The 25,233-nt window shown below is 53.5% G+C and overlaps 2 protein-coding genes across 4 annotated transcripts; one reads left to right on the top strand and one right to left on the bottom strand.

The window, feature by feature from the left end:
• Window positions 1–4,604, bottom strand: DNASE1L3 (deoxyribonuclease 1 like 3). Its single transcript, XM_042880524.1, has 8 exons — window positions 3,362–4,604; window positions 2,245–2,333; window positions 1,831–1,923; window positions 1,590–1,702; window positions 1,204–1,316; window positions 954–1,111; window positions 503–599; window positions 1–326 (listed from the first exon to the last, which is right to left on the bottom strand). Exons 1-8 carry the CDS (start codon window positions 3,491–3,493, stop codon window positions 198–200), a joined length of 924 nt encoding a protein of 307 aa, XP_042736458.1. The 5' UTR covers window positions 3,494–4,604; the 3' UTR covers window positions 1–197.
• Window positions 4,605–9,145: 4,541 nt separating this feature from the next.
• Window positions 9,146–19,255, top strand: ABHD6 (abhydrolase domain containing 6, acylglycerol lipase). Of its 3 annotated transcripts, none has more exons than XM_042880465.1 (10): window positions 9,146–9,227; window positions 11,560–11,620; window positions 13,136–13,278; window positions 14,888–15,047; window positions 15,253–15,366; window positions 15,571–15,703; window positions 16,040–16,197; window positions 16,831–16,885; window positions 17,173–17,273; window positions 18,015–19,255. In XM_042880465.1, exons 3-10 carry the CDS (start codon window positions 13,160–13,162, stop codon window positions 18,189–18,191), a joined length of 1,017 nt encoding a protein of 338 aa, XP_042736399.1. In that variant the 5' UTR covers window positions 9,146–9,227; window positions 11,560–11,620; window positions 13,136–13,159; the 3' UTR covers window positions 18,192–19,255. The 3 variants fall into 3 exon arrangements, with proteins under 3 accessions (XP_042736399.1, XP_042736402.1, XP_042736401.1); XM_042880468.1 differs by lacking the exon at window positions 9,146–9,227 and adding an exon at window positions 9,334–9,382; XM_042880467.1 differs by lacking the exon at window positions 9,146–9,227 and adding an exon at window positions 9,671–9,929.
• Window positions 19,256–25,233: the final 5,978 nt, after the last annotated feature.

Raw genomic sequence — 25,233 nt, 5'->3', positions numbered from 1 at the left:
TGCTTCTAGCTGATTTATTTGCACTGAGCTTACAATCAAGAAGGTTCCATTCACCTTTGGACCCAAAACGTTTGAAGTGTGACAAAATCTTTGTTTTCCTGCTAAATACTGCACTGGCTGTGAGCACGTCAGCACTGCTCAGCTGTAAGACCCACTGGCATCCTTGTGTTCTCGCTGTGCGAGCGGACCTGGCATGCTCATGAGCCCGAATGGAGGTTCTTTCTTGTTCTCCCCTTCTTTGAGAACTTGGATTTTATCCAGTCGAAAAAGCCGCCGCGTGCCTCCAGCTCAAACTCCACCGGGAAGTGGTCGCTCACCCCCAGAGCCTGCGGGAGATGGGGATGGGGTGGTGGGGAGGGGAGGGGATGCACCGCTCTGCTCTGGGTGGGTGCAGCTCTGCACATGTGCATCTCCTGCTGCAAGGCTGGGCACTGCTGGCCCTGCTTTGGCCAAGGGTCTGGTGCTGGGGGGAGCCCCGCCACATGGGATGGGCTGTGCCTACCTGCTCCTCACTCATCTGAAAAGCCATCTGGAAATCAAAGATGTTAGCGGAGTGTGGCACGACGGCCTGGCTGAGCTGCTCCCCACTGACCACGATCCTGCAGGAAAGGGAACGGGGTGCTGGTAAGGGCTGCGATGAGTCGATGCCCTCCACACGGTCACAGCCACAAATGGTGCATCCTACACATGGGTGGCTGGGGGATGCTTTCAGCATCCTGCCACCGCCAGCTCGTCACCTCCCTTGGCAGTGAGACACCCAAATACCTCGGCCTTCAGATTAGGAACACAAGAGCAAGAACAGTGGCCAAGGCAGCCCCATGCACATGTGGCTGCAGCACTCCCTGACACCGGGAGGATTCCACAGCAGCTCTGAAGGATGTGTGCCTTTAGCACCATTCTGTGTGCTGCTTTGCCATGAGGTGTTACAAGCAGGGGAAGGTTAGGCTGGGAACCTGTCATAGGGGCAGCTGGTGCTCCTCCTGACTGTTGTGTCATTCGTGTCACTGATGAGCCAGGCAAACTCCGAGCTCGTTCTCAGGCGGATGTTCTTCCAGTGCTTCCGTGGAACGTAGCTGCACCCCGCGTTGAAGTCCCCCATGAAGATAAAGTTCTGCAAGGCAGAAGGGGGTTCAAAGGCACTTATGAGGATGGCTCTTCAAAATGAGACCAGCAGGAACCTCCATAGTCCCCAAGGTGACCAACCTTGGTGTCCCAGTGCTGCTTTATGTCTAAATACACATCATAGAGCTCATCAATCTCCCGTACTGCCATCTCCGGCGCAGTGTGCAGAGGGACTATAGCAAACTCTTTGACAGCTTAAAAACAAGACAAAAAACAAAACAAAATAACAACAACAACAACAACAACAAAAGGTTAAACATGCAATGAATCACAAAGAAAAACAGACTGGTTGGGAAGACAGGTTTCCTAAAGAAGAAACAGCTGAGACTGGGCTGAGGACGTGGGATATGCTGTGCTGCTGGCACCTGCCCCAGCCCTGCTGCCAGCACAGGCACAGCCATGAGGCCCGGGCTGCTGAAGTGTGGGCAGTGCAATGGAAGGACGACGTGTTGCTGAGAGCATCTCACCGGTTTTTGGTGACTGGAACCAAACGACAAAGGGCTCTCGGGAGAAGGCGTCCTCGTCCCCAGGCTGGGTGTCGGGGTACTGGTAGGTTTGTTTCACTGACACCAGGTCTCTCCTGCAACAGAACGGTGGAGATCCCACTGGTGATGGCTGTGCTGTGACACTCAGAGCAGCTGCCCCAGCCCTGCTGTGCATCCTGACCCCACAGGGTGATGTGCTGGAAGGGGATGCCACCCACCTTACCTGTAGAGGAAGGCGTACTGCTCCTTGTAGCTCTTCCTGCCCAGCCGCCCGCTGACCACACAGCTGTACTCCTCCCTTTTTCCTTTCGTCTGGCTGGAAGGAGAGGGGCTGCTTAGTGAATTCCCCAACGTGAAAGGGGGATACACTGACCACACTTCTCCAAAAACGCATCCCCTGCATTAGCCTGGAGCCGGCTTTGCCCTGCCCAGCCCAGCTCTCTCCCCACCACTGTCCCTGCAGCACGGAGGAGCAGAGCTGAGCACAGGCCGAGCCTCCTTCCCAGTAACTGAACTCCTGCAAGATTTGTTGTCTTTAGAAACACCCAGCCCAGGCCATGGCAAAAGCAGATTGTGTGCCACAGGGCTGCCTGCCTGCCCCAGCAGCCTCCTGCCCTTACACGACACACCACCTTACCCAGCCAGCTGCTGTACAAGCAGGGGACACGTCCTGTTCTTGTTCTCCTTTATCTCCATCAGCAGCATGATGTCACAGCGAGAGACGATCTGCAATGGGAAAGAGAAGAGGCAAGCCTGTGCTTGGGTGTGTTTGGGGGCGTTAGGGAGGAGTGGGAAAGAAGTGGCTGCTGCTGTGCAGCTGGTGGAAGGGCCCCAGCCGTGGGCAGCAGTGCGAGCAAAGCCCTTCTCCTTTCAGCGCTGGGAGAGGGAACTGGGAGCAGAGCGGTTTCAGCTCCGCAGAGAAGGGGCGGCGTGGGCTGGTTTTGTTTCTCTTCAAATCTTGTGGGTGACATTTGAGGGGAAAACAAAACCCTTTCTGCCCCTGCAACTGTAAATACGCTGCCCCTCCTGTATTTATCCCACTCATAGTTCTGACTGCAGTACGGCCAGTCCAGAAGTGCGGGTCTGGCCTCTCCGCAGTGCAGAACAGCTGCTTTCACGGAAGGGATCGCAGCACAAAGAGCAGCAGCAGCCCCAGAGCTGCAGCGTGGCACAGCGTGCTGCCCCACATCCCTGCTGCTGTGTTGTGGATGGCACTGCTGAGCTGCGATGCCCGAGCGCGGCTCCTTCCGTCTTAAACCAAGTTATCTTCAGCTCCACAGAGCCAGCAAGATGGTGAGGCTTTGTCTAAAGAAATTAACAATCAGGCTTTGCAGTTCCGTGCTGCTCCCCAAGATGATACTCTGCTAACTTGAGAATACATTTAATTAGGCTAGAACATTTCAGAATAATTAGCACTTAAGCAAGGTAAATAGCATATCACAAAGCAAAGCTCTGTGGGTTCCAAGCAAAAGCTGCTTTTACTGTGCAGAAAGGTTTTCATCTGTTCCTAATACAAATTCCAAAGGAAACAGCGAGTGCTGTCTGCGCTGTACTCTCACACAAGCTGAAAGCACTGTAAGTGCCCTTGATTCCACTGCAGCCTTGATTCTCACTTTAACAGCATGAATTGTTTCAATTATTTACTCATTCTTCTACTTGAAGTTCAAGTCTGAACACAGGGATGAAGCACAAGATAATACAGATGAGAAGCCCACGCTGAGCTCCACATCTGTCCCACCCAGCCACAGACGTACCTTCACCACAGCATCCAGCACCTCGGCTCTGGCTATTTTGGCTGCTCCAAAAGACCTCACGTTGAAGGAGCAGATCCTCAGGCTCAGAGATGGGTTGAAACAGAGGAGAGAAAACAAGACCAAGAACAACATCTTGGAGACTTAGACAAAATGAGCAGCTGCGAGCGTGCCTATTAATATGTGCAGATGTGTTTGTGCATTCGTCCCTCTGCGGCCAGCTGAGAGGTCAGAATGCTCAGCTGTGTCAATCAAGAACAGGAATTGCCATTTCCTCCTTTCCCTCACTTCCATCTTCCAAAGAAGTTGTGGGACGCTGACGCTGCTCTGAGGACGGCTCACTTTTCTGAGCCAAGTGCTGTGCCCAGGAGGGGCCATGGCTCTGCCAGACCCACAGAGAGAGGCAAAGAGCCTGGGAGCAGGGGGTGCTGGAGGGGGGCTGATGGGCACTGATGGTGGGCACCAAGGGTCTGGTAAAAGGCAGTGGCACACCCTGCACGTGGGCAGGACAAGATCTGGAAGAAAAGGGCCTTTCCATACGCTTACCATCTCAGTGTCTAAAAGCAAATGTTTGCTGCAGGGCCCTGGGGGCTGTAGCCCTGAGCTCCATGCCCTCCCTCTCTGCTCAAGGGCAGCTTCTATGTCAGGCTGACTCAGTTCCCATCTCATGAAGGCAGTAACATGAGACAGCCTTGCTGGGGATCCAGCTCCTCCCTGCACTGCTTTATCTCCTTCTTCTACCCTTTGTACCACATTGTATGCAGAGGTGGTGCAGCTCTGGCTGTCCTGTTGTTGCACAAGAGCACAGGAGGTGCTGGCTGCTGGGCTGGGCACATCCCCACCCATCCCTGCCATGCGTGGCTGTGGCATCCCCCATGCCAGCCATGGGCACACCTTCTGCTTTGCTGCAGGCTGGTTTTTCCTTTGTTTTTGCCTCCGAGCAACAACTGCAGGCTGTTCTCCAGTCACCCCATAAAGCCCATCCACAAAGTCCATTCTCTGGCTAGAGGTGTCGGTGGTGAGGCTCTGGGCTCACAGCAACACCATGTAGATACTGGAGTTCTGCAATTTCTGGAGCAATGCTTGGCTCTCCATCCTCCTCCCCTCTTAGGAAGATTCTGAGGAATAGGCAAGGCAGGATGTGTCCCTTATCATGTGTCTGCATGTGCCCTGTGGCAAAGTAGGGGCACAGGATGTCTGGAGCAATCCTCCACCCGCTGGCTGGGCCGCTTCCTGTCATAGAGTCATAGAATCATTAAGATTGGAAAAGACCTCTAAGATCACCTTGCCCTGTTCTCCAGACTGAACAATCCTAGATCCCTCAGCTACTCCTCATAAGACTTGTGCTCCAGACTCCTCAACAGCTTCATTACCCTTCTCCAGACGTACTCCAGGGCCTCCATGTCTTTCTCATAGCAAGGTGCTCAAAACTGAGCACAGCACCGGAGGTGCAGCTTCACCAGAACTGAGTACAGGGATGATTGCCTCCCGCTCCCTCTGGCTGCACTATTGCTGATGCCACCTGGGCACACTGCTGGCCATGTTCAGCCGAGTGTTGACCATCAACACCCCCAGGTCCTTTTCATCCACGCAGCTTTCCAGCCACTCCGGACCAAACCTGTAGCACTGCGTGGAGTTGTGACTCGAATGCAGGACCCAGCACTTGGTCTTGTTGAACTTCATTGTTCAACATTGGCTTCAGCCCGGTAATTCATCATGTTTTGGTCCTCTGCAGGGCCTTCCTACCCCCAGGCAGATTGTCAGTTCTCCCCATCTTGGTGTCATCTGCAAACTTACTCAATCCCCTCACCCAGATCATCAGTAGAGATAACAAACAGGACGGGCCCCAGTACCAATCCCTGGGGAGCACCACTTGTGACCCACCGCCAGCTGGATGTAGCTCCATTCACCACCACTCTCTAGGCCTGGCTCTCCAGCCAGTTCTTTACCCAACAAAGAGCACATCTGTCCAAGCCATGGGCTGTCAGCTTCTCCAGGAGAATAATGTGGGACAGTCAGAGGCTTTGTTGAAGTCCAAGCAGACCATGCCAACAGCCTTTCCCTTATCCACCAGGTGGGTCGCCTGGTCATAGAAGGAGATGAGGTTGGTCAAGCAGGATCTGCCTTTTGTGAACCCAAGCTTCCTGAACCTGATCCCTGGTAATCCCTCTCACTGCTGCCTGGCTGCCAAGTGGGGCACCACTGAAAATGATGGCTGCTGCACAGGCTGTGGGGCAGAATGAGGCAGGGCAGCATGACCGCATGCCTGCTGCTGGTCAGGGTGGTACCAGGCACACACAAGGACCTTTGGGCTCTGGCAGACTTGGACAGCCATCCGACACTGTTTATTTGTCCTATCTTGGAGTTTCAGGTTAATAAATGACAAAGTGCTCAGGCTGCTGAAGTTTGAAACCAGGCTACAAATATGACCAAACATGGCCATTTGGGAAGGGAGGCTCCAACAGCAGTTGTCCTCACATCACCCTGAGGTTATTTGGAGTTACTTGGAGGTAAAAAGGCGGTGTGCAGGACAAAGGGTACATGTTTGGAATCAGTAGAGTCTTGTCAATACAAAGCCCATGTTTGCAGCCCTGCCTTGAGCAAGGCTACATAGCTGAGGTGCAAAACTTGGGGTGCTCGTCTTTCACGTGTGAGATTAAGAAGTTATCCGAGACATCCAGCATGGCTTCACCAAGGACAGATCGTGCATGACCCGTCTGTTGGCCTTCTGTGATGGAGAGACAGCACTGGTGGACAAAAGAAGGGCAACTGATTGCATCTACCTGGACTTCTGCAAAGCCTCTGACATGGTCCCACATCACATTCTTATCTCTAAATTGAAGAAAAGCGGATTCAAAGGCTGGACTATTTGGTGGATAAAGAATTGTTTGGATGATTGTAGCCAGAGTTGTTGTCAGTGGCTTTATGTCCAGGTAGAGTTCAGTCACAAGTGGTGTCCCCCAGGGGTTGCCTAGGGACCAGAGCTCTTCCTCATCTCTAATAATGATGTAGACAGTGGGATCAAGTGTATCCTCAGCAAGTTTGCTGATGACACCAAGCTGAGGGGTGCAGCTGACCGAACAGAAGGGAGGACAGAAGGGAAGGATGCCATCCAGAGGAACCTGGACACACTTGAAGAGTAAGCACATGAGAATCTAAGTAGGTTTAACAAGGTGAAGTCCAAAGTGTTGTATCTGAGTTGAGGCAATCCCAGATAGGAGTACAGGCTGTGAGAACTCCTTGAGAGCAGCCATGTGAATGACTTGGGGGTTCTCGGAGACAAAAAGCTGTACATGAGCCAGCAGTGTGCTCTTGCAGCCCAGAAAGCACCGTGGTCCTCTAGGCTGCATCAACAGAGGTGTGTCAGCAGGATAATGGAGCGGACTGCCCCCTGTACTCTGCCCTCGTGAAGCCCCACCTGAAGTACATTGTCTCCTCCAACCTAAGCCATTCTGTGATTCTATGAAATGAAAGGAAGCACATGGCACACGCTGATTACTTTAGAACTACAGGTCCATAAAGGCATTCCAGCCACCAAATCACCAAGCTTTTGTGACAATTAGCGCACAGCAATTGTTAGCACTGAAGGATATAATTACAACACGCATAATGCATGCAAGGCCTTTGAGCAGAGTTAAAAAAATATTATTCAAAGCTGCTAATAGGCAATGGGAATTCTCGCTGGGTAACATTTCAGAAGCCAGGAGCTGTTTGTGGCTGCACTCCCAGGTTGTGCAATGGGAAGTGCACAGGGGCGACTGCCTGGGGCTGTGCTGGGAGCTGCCCTGGGGCTGAGCAGGGACCGTAATCCCAGCAGCTGGCTGCTGGCCGTGTGCCACAGGGCAATGTGCTCCTTGCAGTTGGCCTGAATGTGCCAGGGGCATCTGCTGCCCCAGGCTGCTCATAGCGTTGCACCAGGAGTGGGAACAGATGGGGCTGTCACCCCAGCATGGTGATTCATGGTGGCAGAGCGGCGTGCTGCCACTTGTGGGTGCGAATCACCTCACCTTGCTCTCTGCGTGACCCAGTGGTGGGAAATAGCATGGAAGCTTTTGGTCTGGTGAAGCAACGCTGCCCTCCAGCTTGGGGAAGCCAAAGCCTTGGCTCTCCTGGCCTGGGTACAGCAGAGTTTTCACATTCCTATGGGAAACAAGGCAGTTTGTGACGGTCTTTCTGCCCCCTTTCTGAGGACTAAGGCTGCGTCCCCATGCTGTGCCCATCCCCAAGTGGTGGCTCAGGGAGGCCAAAGATCTCCCTTTTCTCATTGCGACTGAAGCAGGCACTCAGTGACGTCTTTCCCTGGGCCATGGCCACGCATTGATGTTAGGATTGCAGAGCAGATTAGCACGGGATGTGGGAGCTCCTCAGTTATCTCACACCATGGTTCAACACAAACCCACTCTGCTCTGGCTTCCCTGCTCTAAGCGTGGTGGTTCATCACAGGGTGTTCCTTCTGGGTGATCTGTACTGACGCCTGTTGCATTGCTCACATCTGCACATGTCCCACAAGATATGTCCTGGGCTGCTCCCAGCCCTGCGCCTGGCACAGGAGGGCTGTGCAAACAAACAGGGCCACAAACAGTGCTTAGAAAAGTGTGGAATGCCTCGTGTTCTGCTTAGGGCACCTTAGCCAAAGCTCTTTGCTCAGTCTAACTTTGCTGGGAATCCCTTTAGATGAAAGCTCTACAAAACCTACCCAAAGCATCATCAGCCCTATTAGCAAACACAGGTTTGGTTTATGACACTTACTGGCACAGCTGGGTTGACTGCTTAACTCACCTGTGAGTGCTCTCATGAATGTCTTCTGGCAGCTCATGTTATCAAACACTTGGTGTTACTGCCAGAAACCCCGACCTGTAAAGCCCTTTGCACAGCACCTCTTGCAGCTCTCACAGCCAGTCAGGCCAAAGGGACGTGCTTTTCCATAGCACAGATATGGTGAGGATTCATTGCAATTTACTCATATTCATTCAGGAGATTATGTTATTTCCAATTTAACTACATTTTCTCCTGGTGCAAGAGGGCTGTGCAATCTGTTTCAGGTGCAGCACTCCCCTCTTCACCCCGATGTAATCACAGTTGCACCCATCCTTGTATATTTCTAATGCAGCCATACCACATCCTCTCTTAAGCCTTGTTGCATCACCTTCCTTTCACTGCTGCATCCCCTTTATACATAAAATATCCCAATTATATTTTTTCTCTATGCTCCCTTACATCCCCAGTGCACCCTACTGTATCCTACCTGCTGCAGCCCCATCCCATGCACCCACCTTGCAGCCCCTTTGCAGCCTGTTTTAACCCCACCACCTTCTTGTTGCATCCCCCTTGCACACCCCCATTGGTGTACCTTGTACCCCCATGGAAGCCCCACTATGTCCCCAGCTTTCTCCCCTGTTGTATCCCCACTGCAGCCCTATTGCATGCCCCACTTGCACCCTTACTGCAGCTCTGCTGTATCCTCCCTTTGTACCCCTATTGCATCCCTCCCTTGTACTCCTTCTGCAGCCCTATTACACCTCAGATGAAGTCCCATTACACCCCTGTCACGTCCCTCCTTACAATCTCACCGAAGCCCCACTACATCTCCTATTTCCCCCCCCCCCACCGCACAACCCCATTCCATCCCCTCTGAGCCCCTTCCCGCCCCCTTTCCACCCCACTCCCCTCCCCTCCTTGCACCCCTTTTCAACCTCCTCCCACCTCCCATTTCACCCCCACTGCAGCTCCCTTCGCACCGCCCCTTCCATCACCGCCCGTGCGCTCCGCTGCGCCCCCGCGGATCCTTCCCGGTACCGGCGCGGGGAGGCGGGCGCAACGGAGCCGCCGCGTTTCTCTCGGCGCTGCCATCGCCGCTCGGCCCGGTCCGGTAAGCGACGGGGGCGAGGAGCTGCGGGGGGCAGTGCTGGGGCCGAGGGGCACCGGAGGGGTGTACCCGGATACCGAACCGCTGCCCCGCGGGCCCTGAAATGGATGGAGGGAGGAGGAGACTGAAAGGCCTTAGCGGAACGCAAGGAGTAATTTGTAAAGATACGCTTAAAAACTGTCGTTAATTTTCCTTCCAATTTAAAAGATAAAATCGGGGCACAAAGAGGAGGAGAGCGGTGATGCTGCTGTGCTATCTGAAGGATGCCGTCATTTTGCAGGAGCAGGTTTTGGGGAGGGATATATGGATGAGGGGAGAGGGTGGGGGTGGCCTCAGCACCTCGAGCCCGTCCTCTGGAGGGGGCTGAGGCCGGGTGCACTCGTGACATCTGCATTGGGGTGGGGGTGGCGTGGCGGTGGGGTCTGGCTCGTGGCCCCAGGCCGTGCTGTGCAGCTGCAAGTGGGTCAGAGATGGGTGTTTTGTGAACCGGCGCTGTAGAAATAATGATCTCATTTCTGCCGTCTATAAATAAATGAAGGTTAAAGGGCACATTTCCTACTTCCAGCCTTTCGGAGACTGGATTAAGACAGAGAGCTGGCTGACGGACAGAGATCGTCCAAATGCAAATAGATCTTAAATTATTACTTCGCTGCGACTGGTGTCTGAAAGGTCACCCCGTGAAACATACGTCTGAGGAATCGTAATGTTAGTTATGTCATTGATGACAGTCAGTAGTGTTTTTCTGGCTGTTGGGGATGGCAGGGGAGGCGGTTGTGAGGGAGATGTTTATTTGCATGGCGCCGGTTCTCCTTACACCATGAGCTGGGACTCCTGGGGGCTCTGTTTGTGCTGCTGAAGCCCAATGGAGCCCCCTGGTTTTGCTGTGGGATCTTAAAATCGCTTTCATGCAACAATTAGAGTATGCTTAAAAGTGTTTCTTTGCATTTGGATGTTCGGAGATGTACAATCTGTTGGGCTGCTGGGGAGAAACAGGGAGCCGTGGGCGCAGGGAGCGGTGTGCAGGAGGCAGCCCTGCCTGCCCAGCCCTGCCCGGCACAGACCCATAACCTTTCTACTTGAGTTTTGACACACCTGATGAGCAGAACGGAGTGCACTGGGGATTTCTTGGTGTGAAAATGCTCCCTTGAGGAGCCGTGCACACAGCTGCAGGCAGCATCGCTTCTCAGCTGGTGCATTAAGGGCTTTGTGGCCATAGACCCCCCTGTTCCCCTGCACCTCCTGCAGCCCTGCCAGTGCACATCCCATCGCAGGGGCTCGCCCCGTGCCTGCTGCAGCATCCTCAGAAGCTGCTCTATGAGAGGCGCTGCTCAGTGCAAAGCCTCACCGTCTCCCTGGGAAACGATGTGAGCTGCTTTCACATCCGTGGGCTTGGGTTTTGTTTTTGAGCTAAATGTAGGTTTCTGGTCCCACACACTGCTGTGTGCTGCTGCTCCTGCTGCATCTTGCATGAGGTTTGGAAAAAAAAAAATCGCCATGTATACTTGGGCTGCATCTCTGGATCTTCTCCGGCCTCCCTGGGGTGCCCCAATAAGCTTGGAAGAGAACAAATATTAATGAGGATTCCAACCTGGCTATCAGCCACTTGTCCCTTTGGCCTGTGGCTCTGGGGACTCTTTGACATATTGTCCTTGCAGCACTCTGCAGCCCCCTCCCATCTCCTGGCCTCTCTGGCACATGTCAGTGCCTGCTTGGGCTGCCTGGACCCCAGCTCTGGGCTGTCTCCCAGCCCTCTCCCAGCAGCCATGGGACGCAGAGGCCAAACCGGTGTTCCTGGTTCAGCATCCCATGCCCTGCCAGCTACACAGCCTTACTGCTGTCATCATCACAAGGCATTTATCGGACTTGCCTAATGGATGTTTGTGAGTTAATTGATGAGGGCAGGAGCCTTGCTTTGCGCTGTTTGCAACAACCCTTGCAGCTTCGTGCTGAGTAATAGGTGGCAGTCACAAGGCTCCTGGCTGTTCCCATTTACTTTCACTGTTCAGCCTGAGCTGTCCCTCCAGCAGGCAGCCAAGGGCTCCCAGGCAACCCTCCATGACACTGGGGTGCCTGGGGCCACGCTTGCTTTTCCCATTATCTGCACCTGTAGTGCACACTTTGATCCCACTTGGAATGAGTGCCCTGCTGGCACAACGTTGAACAAAGTTCTGCATTTATACAAGCAGGGGAGAGGTTAGTCAGAAGTCATCAATGATGAGTTTGGAAGGGGAGCTGGTGCCTTAAATATCTCCAACTCGCTGCTTCCCTTGCTGCAGGTCAGCAAGGAGAAGGAAAGCAGCAGAGTGATCCTAACCTTGTTTTCCTCTTTCAACAGCGAGCCACAGCAAGCAGGACCTGTGCCGAGAGGAGGAGGAGGAGGAGGTGATCTCTAGAGAGTAAGCCAGGCTTTGAATGCCTCTTCCCTTTTTGCTTTGCTTTCCAGGAGCGGTGAAGGCAGATGAGCTGAGGCAGTGGCTCCATCCCACTGCATCCTGTGCTGTCCTTGCTGCTCACTTGTCTTCCTCATGGGCTGTAGTGCCTGCGCTCTGTGCTTCATTTCTTCCCTGTCTTAGCAGCACAGCCGAACCTGCTGGCAGGTGTGTTGGGCTGTGCAGCCCTGCTGAGGTGTTGCTGCTGCTCCAAGGACTTGTTTATAGGCAGGGAGCACAGGGAGCAAAGATCTTCCTGCAAAATGACAATGAAATGAAATGAAAAACTGTGTCATTCAGGCTTGAGGAAGTAGCTGATGTTTGGCTCTGCTAAGGAGGAATCTGGTGCAAACATCTCCTGCATTCCTTGAATTACAGTTACTCCTTTTTTTCCCTGGGGAAGGTGGGAAGCTGGATTTTGCTGTGGACTTTTTGTGAACTCTTCATCTTGGTCACATACAGCATGTGTTTGTAATGTGATTCAGTATTGCAGCATCAGTGTGGGAGAGGATATCGCCGCGGTGCTTTGGTTCCTGTTTCACAGCACAGCATGCCAGCCTGGCTGCTAAAGGAAGCAGAAATACATCTGCATGTGCTGACATGGGGAAATTTGGGGCAGGAGGAGACATGGGTGAGAGGACACCAGGCACTGGAAGTGTTTTGTTTTATAACCAAGTGTGACAAAAGAGCTAGTGTTGAGGAAAGGGGCGTGACATAGGTGAGCATGGTGAGCAGCAGGAATTAAAGGCTGTCTGTGGCAGGGTTTAATCCCTTAATGAGAAAAATAGATCTTTGCTGCGGGCAGCTGGGAGAGCAGAAAGGGCTGTGGGCACTTGTCCTGGTGATACCTGGGGGGACGTTGATGGAAGCTGTTTGGGAGGTGTGCTGGATCCAGAGAAATGCAGCAAGCACAAAATGGCTCCTGGGCATTTGGAGTACGGGGATGTTTTGGTGCCATATCAGGAACAGGGATGAATATGTCTTGGATAAGGGCTGGTGGCCAAAGAGCACCCTGCCAGGTTCCTTCCTTCCCTTCCCAAGATCACTAATAGGCTCTGCTCCCTTGATTAGTCAGCGCCTGTGCAGAGCAGTAATGAGCCTGGAGCTGGGCTCAGGCTGTGGATTCTAGGTCAGCAGCTGTGTGCTGGGGATTTGGGAACAGGCAGGGCCTGCGTGGGGCCTGCTTGTGAGCTGCAGGGCCATGAGCACCTCATGGGTGGGCATCGCACCAGCTGGGCTGGCTGGGAGCTGCCTGCATCACTGTGCCTTGGTCTGTGCCCACCTGGAGCTTATTGCCCTTAAGGATCTGCATCGTAGAGAACATTGTAATAATTAGTCATACTGAGCTTTAAACTTTATTGCCCTCCTGATTGCTGTCCTGTGCCTTGCACCCTGCCATTTTCCTCTTCTCCTGGCTGCCAAGATTTCATTTAGCCTTGTCTAGTTTCTGGTGTTTAACCCCTGATCCCTCAATGCACCCAGGTAGGGCCAGGCCGGAGGAGCAGCATGGACCTCGATGTGCTCAACATGTTCGTCATCGCTGGCGGCACCCTGGCCATCCCCATCCTGGCCTTTGTGGCCTCCTTCCTGCTGTGGCCCTCTGCGCTCATCCGCATCTACTACTGGTGAGTGCTCCCCTCTGAAAATAGGGCTCAGCTTCCAGGGCAGGGGCTGTCCTTGTGTTGGCAGTTACAGAAAGGACTCTCCCCATTCTCTTCCTCTCTTGTGCGTGTAGGGGGGGTTTTCCTTAGCTACGTGCATCCTGTCCTTCCTGATAGCAGCAGGCCAGCGCTATGTCCTTCATCCCATTTGTCCCTGGAAATTAGCAATAAACATGCTGTCAGCTTTCATTTCTGGGCTTGTAGCAGAGGAAAGCTCCTGCAGGGAGCTGGGCAGCATCTCACTGGCCTCCCACATGGCTGCTATCACGTGCTGGTGGCAGATGGTGGCTCCCACAGCCTGGCTCAGGGGTGTTCCCCACCAAAGTGACCTCTTGTAAGTGAAGGATGTTATCCCGCCCTGCCGCTCAGCCACACAGCATGATTAAATCTGTCCTTCTGATGGAGTATATAATAGCAACCCTCTGATCAAAGCATCTGGGAGCTGGTGGGAGGGTTGAGGTAATGCAAACCAACCCAACAGCAGCTCCCTGCTGGGCATCACGGGGCAAAGCGTCACCTTGTGGTGTTGGGGGGGAGACAGAGAAGAGCCCGCCGCAATGTCCTTCAGGGCTGTGAATTATGAGCTGAATGAGAGCAGAAAGGTGGTGGCACATCCCCGGACACCCCTCCCTTCTCCCATCGCTCATTTCCCTCCTCACCATCACTGAGATGTCACAGCACAAGGACCTGGAAGACCAATCATGCTTCTCTGTTAGTGTCCACAGGGGCTGAGGGGTACTTGGGGCCAGCCCAGCAGGGTCAGCTGCTGCTGCCCACGGGTTAAGTGGTTTAACTGTGGCTGCTGATCCTGTTAACACCTTGCGGGAGATCAGTTCAGCTTTGCACAGATTATTTTGTCTTCTGCTGAATTGATCCATCAGGATCAGTTGCTAAAAATGTTATCAACTTGCCCATCAGCAGTTTACACCAGTGCCTTTGAGGCGAGCACTCTTAAGACACTTATTCAGGGAGAAATTCGCCTCTCCTTGTAGGACCCACATGCGGCCATGATATCGCTTAAGTCCCACTAACTCCCTCAAAAAAGGGATTATGGTAAAAGAGGATTGAGCTATGCATAAGCTTTGAGTGGGCAGAGAGCTAGGACAGCCCAGCATGTGTTGGTGACCTTGATTCTGTGTCTCAAGTAAATTCTGACATTGTGTATGGAGGTATTTGGAAGCACCTTGGCTGCAGGAGGATCCCAGCAGTTGTTCTGACTTTTGACTGTAGGGGAAATGCAGACAAACCGTACCTACTCCATGGCCTTTGACTGCATGCACACAGCATCTGTCCAAAGTGTCACAGATAATCTCTGCCCAGGTCCCCTCTGGCTGGTAGTTTTACTGCAGCATCTTTAGCCAGTTGCAGGCCTGCTCTGGTGGGAGCTGTCTGCTTCCTGAGGAATAGTTTTCTGTGGGGTCAGGCTGGTATCTTCTGGGCAGGGGACAGTCACCAACAGAGTGCTGGTGTGTGTATCTGAACACATTTTCAAAGGCCGTTGAGGTGGCATATGGGAAAAGGGTCCCGCTGTGCCCTGGTCTTGCTCCTGGAGTTATTTTCTCCTTGTTTCCAGGTACTGGCGTCGAGCCCTGGGCATGCAGGTCAAATACATAAACTATGACGACAGCTATCAGTTTTGTTATTCCTATAGAGGAAGACCTGGGTACCGGCCATCTATCCTGATGCTACATGGCTTCTCAGGCCACAAAGACATGTGGCTGTCCATAGTCAAGGTGGGACTCCAGTTTTCTTGTAGCTGTTTAGTGAGTCAATAGTCTGGGGCTCAAGGGTGGTGTGGGGGCATAAGGGCTATGATAATCATTATAACGTGCTAGGAATGCCCTCTGCTCTGTGGTTGTTATTCATTGGAACCTTTTCATCCCTATGAGTGCAAATCTGCCTTCCTATTGGTATGATCACCCCATTTTCTTTTGGCAGTTCCTCCCCAAGAACCTGCACTTGGTGTGCGTTGACTTGCCTGGGCACGAGGGCACAACACGCTCAGCCTCGGACGATTACTCCATTATGGGACAAGCAAAGAGGATCCACCAGGTAAAGTTTCTTGGTGCTTCGCTGCCACTCCTGCTGCATGAGGGATGTAAGGGATGCTGGTACCTGCGTGGCCCTACTCCCTCCCCAGTTGTGCCCAGGCTGCTGGGTCAGTCCACTGGCCTCATGGTTTTGGGGTGAATTTCTCTAAGGACACCACACCTTTGCTTCCTCTGCCCTAACAATGCTCCTTCTGCTCCTGTGCAGTTTGTGGAGTGCATCAAGCTTAACAAGAGGCCCTTCCACCTCGTCGGCACCTCCATGGGTGGGAATGTTGCTGGGGTTTATGCCGCGCAGTACCCAGAGGATGTGTGCAGCCTGACTCTGATTTGTCCTGCAGGTGAGTAACATGGGGCAGGCAGAACATGGAGGAGAGTGAGCAGGAGCTGCTGCAAGAACCTTCAGTAGTGCTGGTGCTAAAGTGTCCTCGCACATCACATAGTACAAAATTTGTTGAAACAGTTCATATACATAGTCTGAAATTCTCTGGCAAGGCACAGAGCTCACGGTAGGAATTAAAAGCCCTGCCCTGATCGGTGTTCTCCAGAGCTTTGCAGTTTGCCCAGCTGGAGCTAAAGCCTCGGGCAGATGGGTGCAGAAGCCCATGCAGGACAGGGGGCTTCTCCTGGGGGCTGTGTTGCGTTGCGCTGTGCTCACTGCTGCTTCTTTGCCCCAGGGTTGCCGAGCTTCACCGAGAGCAAGTTTGTCAAGATGCTCCAGGAGCTGAAGGAGTCCGAGCGCACCGACAGGATCCCATTGATTCCCTCCACACCCGAGGAGATGGCCGACATGCTGAAGCTCTGCTCCTACGTTCGCTTCAAGGTGCCACAGCAGGTGAGGAACCAGGGGCGGGATTTTGGGGCGGCCCGGATCTGCCTGCTGACAACTTCCCTGTGCGCCTCCCTGCTGCCCTCTGCCAGTGCCGGCTGGAATAACCCTGCGTGAGGCTCAAGAGTTCCAGCAGCAGGCCGTGAAACAGAAGTGTTTCTCAATAAATATGGCTGTCAGGAAGCACTAAATAAATAAAGAAGGCTATTGTCTGGCCTGGAGGGGAACTGTTTGTTGCTTTTTTAGCAGAAGCTATGGAAATGTTAATCACGGCATTGTGAGGTGAGAGGAACTTGGCAAGGAGCTCGCTATTTAGCCAGGTTTTCCTTAGGAAGTCTGGGATGAGTAGATTGGAGAATAAGAAAAAATGTGAAGTCATGCCAAGACCAATTTTTTTGGCAAAAGAACAAAAGAAGGAAGAAAAGCAGAGTCATGGCTGAAACAGACAGCCTGCCAGCCATGGGAGAAAAATGCGGTTTAGCATTACAAAAGGCTGAAATAGTTTCTGGTGAAATGCTGGTTACCCAAGTGCTGATGTGACAGCCAGACATGCAGTGGGCCAGCTGGTGGTGGGGCAGGCACACTGCTGGCCCCATAGGAGGTGCAGCCCCCCAGCATGTCCCTGTTCTTCCCCTGCAGATCCTCCAGGGCCTGGTGGATGTCCGCATCCCACACAACGATTTCTACCGAAAATGTAAGTGTCTTGTGTCCCTAGGCTGCCCCCTGTTGAGAGCCCAAAGGGCAGTGGGGTGGATGGATTTAGGGGTGCATAGGCAATGGGGCTGCTGCTTTGTCCTCATCCTCCTAGCTGGTCCAATGCATACTGATGCCTATGCAGAGGTAGGGTTGAAAAATGCCTCTGTTGCAGTTTGGTGGAGGTGCTGAATGCCACCACCACCCCTGTGAGCTGGTTCTCCATGTCACGGGGCTGCATGCAAAGCATCCTTCTCCATAGGCTTACCCTCTCCCTGTTCACCCCAGTGTTTTTAGAAATTGTGGATGAGAAGTCCCGACACTCTCTCCATGAGAACATGAACAAGATCAAAGCACCAACGCAGGTCATCTGGGGAAAGCAGGACCAGGTATGTGACTGCCTCTTGGCTTCAGACTTTTGGGTGCTGCCAGGTCTGACATAATCTGGGAAGAGGAATAAGAGGAATAAATTGCCAGTAGAGTTGTGCTGGCAACCAAGGAGAGATGTGCTCTTCTGTGTGCAGGTGGCAAGGAGAAAGCATCGCTCCATGTGGTTGCAAGGGGAGGAACAGGAAGATCTGGAGGGTGGGGAAGGGACAAAGTGCAGGCATAGGCTGGCACCCAGTGCAGAGCCTGGGGAGATGGTACAGCATGGTCTCAGCCCTCCCCCACCAGCACTGGAAAGGCCATGTCTGCATCCCTGCTCAGCATCTGTTTTGATGCTCAGCATCAGCATTTATTGGGTTGACAAATGCAACGTGCCATGTAGTGCACTGCTGCGCAGTCTGTTTCTGTTTGAGGCACCAAAGGAGCCCTTTTGGCAGGCGTGGTGGGCAGTGTCCTGTGCTGTTGGATTAACATTGGCCAAGCACTGGAACAGGGAAGTGGTGGAGTCCCTGTCACTGGAGGTGTTCAAGAAACATGCAGATATGGCATTGAGGGACAAGGTTTAGTGGGCATGGTGGTGATGGGTGACGGGTTGATGGTTGGACTAGATAGTCTTAGAGGCCTTTTCCAACCTTAATGATTCTATGATCTCGACTGAGCCTGCAGAGGCATCTCCCATGGGGTTTTTGCCATGACCAGTAAAGCCCAGTGCTATGGCAGTGACTTTTCTCTCCAACGTCCAGGTCCTGGATGTTTCTGGTGCTGACATCTTAGCAAATGCCATCCCAGACTGCCACGTGTCCATCCTGGAGAACTGTGGCCACTCGGTGGTGGTGGAGCGGCCACGCAAGACAGCAAACCTCATCCTGGAGTTCCTGGCAATGCTGCACAGCACAGGCAACAGCAAGAAGCAGGCGTGATGGGGCTGGAGCCGTGCCGAGGCCGTGTCTCGGTGCTGTAACACATCGAAGCATTGATGAGTTCTCAGGGATTTGTACAAACTGTGGTGAACGTGCCAAAGTCCCTGAGGCAGGCAGAAGTCACTGACACACCGACCTAGAGCACTGCTGACACAGCGACCCAGGACCTCTGAGCAGCCCACATAGATGCAGGAACAGGACCTGAACCTTTTCTGCTCCTAGGTTGCAGCAGAAATGAGCAGAAACCACAACCCGCTAGCCACGCAGTGTGCTGAAGCTCCCAATGCAGCCCACGTTGCCCACAAAACTGGCACTCAGTTGTGAATGACATCATCTGGACTCTCTGACAAACGCAGGGGACAGGAGGTGTCCCAGAGCAGGACTCGCCGTGTTCCCAGCCCTGACCGCCGCGTTGCATGCTGCCGTGCTGTGCGAACCCCGCGCTCTGGGCACGGCTCTCCTTTCCTTGCTCAGATGATGAGAGAGAACACGTGGAAGTCACACGGCTATGAGTGTGAATGCCTTCACACGTTGGCTGTGCAGACTTCCTCAGACCCCTGAGCAGCTCCTGTGCATGTGTGATGCCTTAACAGCCTGTGAGCAGCCCACGGGAGAGGGCGAGCGCGTCTTGGCTCTTCTCTGTCCCCTTGTGCTGCAGAATGCTCCGATGTAAAGAACGCATTTCTTAATGAATTCCGTGAATTCTGTGAACGGTGACGGTGCTGAAAACGTGTGCAAGAGGGGAACCGGCCGGTGCGTGATGGCCATCGTGCCCAGGTACCTGTACATATATTTGGAAATCCCCAGTGGTTTCTCTGCTCTTTTTGAGAGAAGAAACATTTGTTCTTTTGGAAAATGAGCAATTTCCTGTTAATCGCTTGTTATGGTTTCTACTAAAGGAGTTGATTTAAAAAAACATCATTTAAAAAAAAAAAATCACTGATAGTTTTATGTGGTAAAAGCCAGAAAAGAAATGTTTGGGTATAGTATAGTTTCTCATATGCCACAGATTGCTGTCTGCAGAGGATTTCTATGGCAATTAAAATCTAGGACTTTAAAGAGCATTCCATGTGGTGATTTCTTTCCTTTGGGACAGACAGAGCTGTGTGGAATAGCAGTGATGGGGCTCTCTGCTTTCATCTCACATTTCTATGAGTTCCAGGTTTTGCCATGAGGAGCACTTGGTAATACTGAGAGAGATCGTGATGAGCAGGAAGGTTCCATGCTCACCTCCTCTAAGATGAAAGGCAAAATTGCTGTTTTTTTCCTTTTTAAGAGGAAGTAGCCCTGAACAGTCAAAAAGCACAATAAAATCTTGGGGGCCATGCAACTTGAGCTGAGTCTTTGCACTTAAAAACTAAAACATGGTAAAAGTAGGCAATGGGCACCTCCTGGCTGCAGCTGGACATCGCTGCAGGAGCAGGGGCAGCTCCTGCCTGGTGACAGAACCCCCCAGCCCTTTGCCCAGGGGCTGGCAGCAGCTGAGAGCACTGATGGGCATAGGGAGCACCTGGAAGTGGGCACTGACACCTCGCCCCTCATTCCCTGCTGGGAGCTGGCAAAGCCCCACGCTGCTGCGTGCCAAGGGCTGCCCCTGGGAACCAGAACCATCACCCAAAGGTAAGGCCGTGGCCCTGGGAAGCGGGCGGTGGGGCTCCTATCTGGGATCTGGTTCAGCTATGGGGAAAGCGGGGTGTTGTGCTGCTGTGGGGCTGAGCAGTGCAGGGTGTCACGTGGGAGCTGCCCCGCAGTCCTTCTCCCACTGTCTGAACCTTCCCCTGACTCATGGCATTTCACAACCCTCCTGGCAGCAGAACATGTTTATCTTGGGGAAGCCAGGTCGGGAGCACTCTGGGACATAAGATTCTCCGACATGTTCCTGTTGCCCGTGTGGGACGGGACACCCACAGAGCGGCACAGCGCCCCTCCAGCCCTGCGTGTGCCGCTGCAACCAGCGTGGGGAAGGCGAGGAAGGGTCAGCATTTCAGTGGGCTGCTTTTTTGCACGGCAGAGAGTTGTGAGAATGTGCTGCTAAGGTAGGGGCACTGCATCGAGTTGCTTCCTAGAAGCACTCAGTTTGCCCTGCAGAGTAGGACCCACATGCAGCCTTGATGTGCTGCTGTATTAATTTTTTTTTTTTTTCTTTCTTTTTTTCTTTCTTTCCTTTTTGATGTGATTTGGGGGAGGAACAGCTGTGTGGGTGCTCTGGGTGTGCTGCCATGTTGCCTGTAGCACTGCTGGGCTTTGTGTTCATCCCTGTGCACCCTGTGCTGCTCCCACCAGGACAGCATTTGCTTCTCATCAGTCCAGCTCCCCCAATGCAGAATTAAAACTAAAGATCAATAAGGTCAACGGCATGTGTTTTTGCCAGGTACTCTTATTCCGTGTCAACCTCAGAAGTGACAAAAGTATCACAGCAGTGAGGACCTGGGGACTCCAGGCTCTGCTGGGTGCACTCAGTGGGTGATGCACGGGGCTGGAACAAACCTGCCTGCTGCTGCGCAGCTGCTTGTCTGCACCTGAGAGCAGAATTGTGCCTTCACTGCTCCAGAATTACCCACTCCCCTCTTTTCACCCCGGGGAAAGAAGCTCCTTCCTGCAGCTCTGCACGGAGCTCTAATGGAGCTGGGACACGTCGGGCATCCCCTGGATATGCGTCCAGCTCGTGAGCTGCATTAAACCGGAGGTCCCCCAGCTTTGCAGCGGTGATGCCATTTTTTGCACGATAAAAACCCCTCTGGAGAAACGCAGCTTCTCCTGCTCTCCCCTTGCCATGCCGCAGAAAGGACAGGGGGTTGGCGCAGCGCAGCCCGTGGCTCCGGGCCTCGGTCGCCGCCACTGCAGCACTTGTTGTGAAGTGGCACCAGGTGGCAGCAAGCGACCGCCGAGGGGAGAGAAGTGGCCGCCGTCCTCCCCCCGCAGCAGAGGGCCGAACCCCCGCGCCGTCACCCAGGAGCTGGCAGCTCTCGGGTCAAACTCTCTTCTACTCGACACGTCCCGACGTGGAGGTTTAAAAACAACTCGGCTCGGATAGGGGTTCAATCATTAACTTGTTCTGCTGAGACCAGAAGCCCCTCGGTGCTCCTGGGGCACCTGCGCACGAAGGATGCCGCTGTGCCGAGAGGCAGGAGGCTGAAGGCAGGGCGCTGGGGTGGCACGCAGCACCCGGCAGCGCCGCACGCACAGCCCGAGCTGGAGCACCGGGAGCTGCGCGCAGCAGTGCGATCCGCAGCCTCTTCCTGTTGTGCAACCGCTGCCAGCGGCCCACTGAATGTTTGGGAGATTTGTCAGGGCTGTTGTGCTTCCAGATAATGTTTATTTGCTTGTTTCAGGTCTGGCTTTCACAAGCAATGGATTTAAATAGCACAGGCTGAGGCAGGGCATGACTTGCTCCCCGAGCCCCCGCAGCCCCCTCCACACGCACTGTGCCCCGCACACAGCCCTGCACTCCTGCTGGCCCCAGGCTGGGCTTGGCACCGATGTTATTGCCATTTTCACTGCTCAACCTTCACTCGATCCTGCCTTTATGTCATAGTTCAGCGTGGGATACAAGGCTGCTTGACTAGCCATGCCCATGTGGGGGGCCTGTGGCTTCGTGAAGACCAACAGACTCTGTGTGGCACCCTCTGTGTTCTCATACCTGCCCCTTCCCTGCCTTCCCCACCCCCATTTTGGCTCCATCCGCTCTTGGAGCATCCCCTGGTGCAGCTCGAGCTGGGAGCAGGGTGTGCCTGCAGAGCTGGGGTCCGTGATGCAGCAGTGATCACAGTGTGAGTACCAGCGCCAAGGGCTGATGGCACCAGTGCCAGGGTACTCTAGCCATGTGCTGTGCTCCAGTTTTGTTGCTACTGGGGTTTTGCAGCTTTTTGATACGAGGCACCTCAAGCCCAAGCACCCAGGGCAGAAACTTTTGTGTGACTCCTTTTTCCCTGAAATAAAAAGCACAGAGTCTTCTTGATATGTGCTGCCATAAATCAAAAGTTGAACGGCCACCAGGACTCTGCAGGGAGGTGTCCGGGTGTCCCGGCCAGCGTGGACAGAACGTGGCACCAGTGGGGATGGGATGTGTCATGGCCCTGGGGCCAGAGCACTCTGTGCACCAGCCAGGACTGCTGTTCTTCATGGGCACCACTTCTAGGCCTCAGGAGCAATGGGATTTTTACAGCTCTTGGGGAATGAGGGCTTATCTGAGATTTAGTCACACCAGGTCATTGTCCTGTAGCCATGACTGTGGTCACAGTGTGTCCCCCATTGCTGCCAGCTCTGTGTTTCTGGGCTCCACGCCGTTCCCATCCTTCCTGAAAACAATGTGCTTGCATAATGTGCCTGAAGGTTAATTACCGTTGGAGCATCCTTCCTGATGGTTCCTGCCAATGTGCTCGAGGAGAGGATCATAGAATCATAGAGCTGGTGGGCAGCCTATAGCTGAGACCAAATCTTGGCCACAAAGGACAGCTGGGGGCTCCCAAAGCAATGCAGCTGTCATAGGCTGAACTGGCTGGCAATGTTTTTTTGGCAATATTGCCCAGCAGTTCCTTCTGGGGAGATTTATTCTTAGCTGCCTGCCTCTTTACCTGGCCCTGGCCAGGTGGGCTGACATTTCCCAAAGTTACAGAAGTCCAACAAAGGGAAAGCAGCAGAACGTGTTGGCATAATTCTCCCCCGAGAGCATGGATTTGGGATCTGTAGGAAAGGACCGGGCTCATCCTGCATCACGGTGCCAGCTCAGGCTGTGCTTGCCGGGTCACCTGTCCCAGCACCCAGCTGTGCCTCACAGGTGGGACAGAGCGTGCCTGAGTCAGCAAAGCCTGCTCCTAAAAATAACTTTCTTATCTTCCACTCCATCCAAATCAACATCAGCTCAGGCTATAAATAGCTTTGTGTGCCGAGCAGGGTTGATGCCAGGAAGGGCTGTGTGCAGGGGCTGCCGGCAGGGAGGGGATGTAGGGGCCCTTCTGGATGTCCCCCAATGGACAGTCACCCCAAACCTCATTGAGCTGGGCTTTCTGGGGTGGGAAGGATGCTCCCCCTTGTTTCATCTCCTTGCAAAACAGCTACCAAAAGAAGACTGGGTAAATAATGCCCCGTGTGCCCTTGCTGAGTCAGGGCCTCGTGCAGGTCATCACCTGAATCCCCACGCTGTTTGGGCTGCAGAACCCTGCATGGATCTGACATGACCTGGTGTCATCCTGCCCATGATCTGGCCTCATGCTGCTATGCCATGCCATGCTGCATGCTTAGTGAGTGTCCCCTGGTTCACTGCTTCCTCGGATCCCAGCCCTGGCTTAAGGGGGTGAGCATGGGTGGGTGGTAGGCTCAGGAAATGGGAATGTGATCCAGCGCCATTTCCCCACAGGTTAAGTGGTGGGAATTACTGTACCTGCTAATCCCTTGGCTCAGCTGCCGGGAACAGCCCAGCTGGGATAAATCCTGGATTTTACAGCCTTGTGTACGTCCTGGAAACAGGCTGTGTGTCCCCGCTGTGCCCACACCTCCTGCCCCAGGATTGGATAAGCCCACAGCTCCGCATGGCTGTGGTGGCAGTGGCTCCCACTATCCAGGCTGCTTCTTATGGGAATACCCCAGCACAGGGCTGTTTGAGAGCTCAGGGACATGTGTGGCCCTAGTGGAGGTGCCAGCAGGGCTGGCAGCCCAGGGTGTCCCGGTGTCCTGCGCTGGGCCCCAGCCAGAGCCCTTGGGTTTGCTCCTCTGGGCACTAAAATTAGTGACAACATCAAAGGGGGGAGGGGAGGAGAAGAGAGGGAGAGTCTTTGTTTACTTTAATCAAAAATAATTTGTGGCAACACATCTTCTTCCAAAGCAAACAGAGCAGGAGCCTGCCCGTGCTAATTCGGGAAGCTGGAAGGGAGTGAAATGAAAGCGCAGACCTGGGACAAGGAAATGAGCAGTCTGCAGGGCGAAAATAGAGCAGCAGAGCTGGGCAGCCTGGCTTTCTCACCTGGGGGAAATGCAGGCTGATAGCATCTCCAATGATACAACACAATTCTTCTCCCTTCGGGGATGTCTTTAATTGGAAAATTAGGCTGAGGAGAGACATCCCAGCACACCAAGTGGTTGCAGCAGCCCTTACTCAGGATGATGTGGCATACCCCACCCAATCATGGGGCAAAATTAATGCCCGTGGCCCTGAAGCACTGCAGGGGCTGGGCTGCTGACTGCAGGCTCCTGGATTATTTTTATCTCTATTTTATTTGCCATTTTTTGATGTTTCTGGTCCTGGGCAAGGACTTTGGGCCACTTCTCTTATGTTAATTTCCACTGGCACGTTATAATCTATTAATTAGGTAATAGGCACCGTGGGTGAAGTTTGGGTTTCAGCAAGATGTCAAGAGCAGGTCAGGCTCTCAGCTCATCCCCAGCCTGGCTGCTCCCCACTGCTGGAGCTCTGGGGTGGGGGGTAGGTGCATTTTGCTGGAGCTGCTTGGGGTCACAGATGCATAGCCAGTGCTGCGAGGCTGGTGGCCAGGGGGAGGACCCCAGCAAGAGGGTTCTGGGGGCCCTGGGCACCCAACTACTGCATTATTTCCTTGATGTCCTTATAATTTATTTTTGCAGCCAAGTTGTTTTCATGATAAAATGGAAATGTTTCCCACGGGCAGCTTTGAAATGAAAAGCTGGGCGAGGAGGCTAAATGTAGCCCCCTCACTGGTGTTGGAGTTGCTGGATCTGTGCTCAGCAGGGGGATGTGGTGCACAGCCCTGCGGGACCCCCACTGCCCCTGAGGCCTCTCTGTGCTGGAGCATGGGGGCTGGTTGCAGGGCTGAGCTCAGAGCTGAGCTCAGCTGTGCCTCCCAAAGGGTAGAGGTGTCCCCTTCTCCCTCCATCTAGTGGAAGTGACACTGCTGGGAACACGCAGGCCACCCCTCTGCGTGAAACAACGGTCTCATTAGCAGGAAAGTTCAGTCCTGCCTGCCCTGTTGACTCATCGCCTTCCCTTTCATCTTCTCTCAGAAGTGGCTCATTATATGCCCTATAAATAGGTTTTTCTACTGATTACTCTTACCCAACTATCACCATTCTC

The sequence above is a fragment of the Lagopus leucura genome, unplaced genomic scaffold, assembly GCF_019238085.1.
Source record: "Lagopus leucura isolate 7727_CA_CO unplaced genomic scaffold, USGS_WTPT01 Super-Scaffold_100026, whole genome shotgun sequence".
In the NCBI taxonomy this organism is placed as follows: domain Eukaryota; kingdom Metazoa; phylum Chordata; class Aves; order Galliformes; family Phasianidae; genus Lagopus; species Lagopus leucura.
Note: the sequence above shows the minus strand (reverse complement) of the source record. Positions and strands in the feature narration are given on the sequence as shown.

Excerpts from the sequence above, each read along its gene's own strand:
- DNASE1L3 (XM_042880524.1), bottom strand. The coding sequence starts at position 3,493 with ATGTTGTTCTTGGTCTTGTTTTCTCTCCTCTGTTTCAACCCATCTCTG. Across the intron at positions 2,334-3,361 it reads TGCTGGATGCTGTGGTGAAG|ATCGTCTCTCGCTGTGACAT; the intron begins GTACGTCTGTGG and ends TTCCCATTGCAG. Across the intron at positions 1,924-2,244 it reads CTTGTACAGCAGCTGGCTGG|CCAGACGAAAGGAAAAAGGG; the intron begins GTAAGGTGGTGT and ends CTCTCCTTCCAG.
- ABHD6 (XM_042880465.1), top strand. The coding sequence starts at position 13,160 with ATGGACCTCGATGTGCTCAACATGTTCGTCATCGCTGGCGGCACCCTG. Across the intron at positions 15,704-16,039 it reads GACTCTGATTTGTCCTGCAG|GGTTGCCGAGCTTCACCGAG; the intron begins GTGAGTAACATG and ends TCTTTGCCCCAG. Across the intron at positions 16,886-17,172 it reads CAACGATTTCTACCGAAAAT|TGTTTTTAGAAATTGTGGAT; the intron begins GTAAGTGTCTTG and ends TGTTCACCCCAG.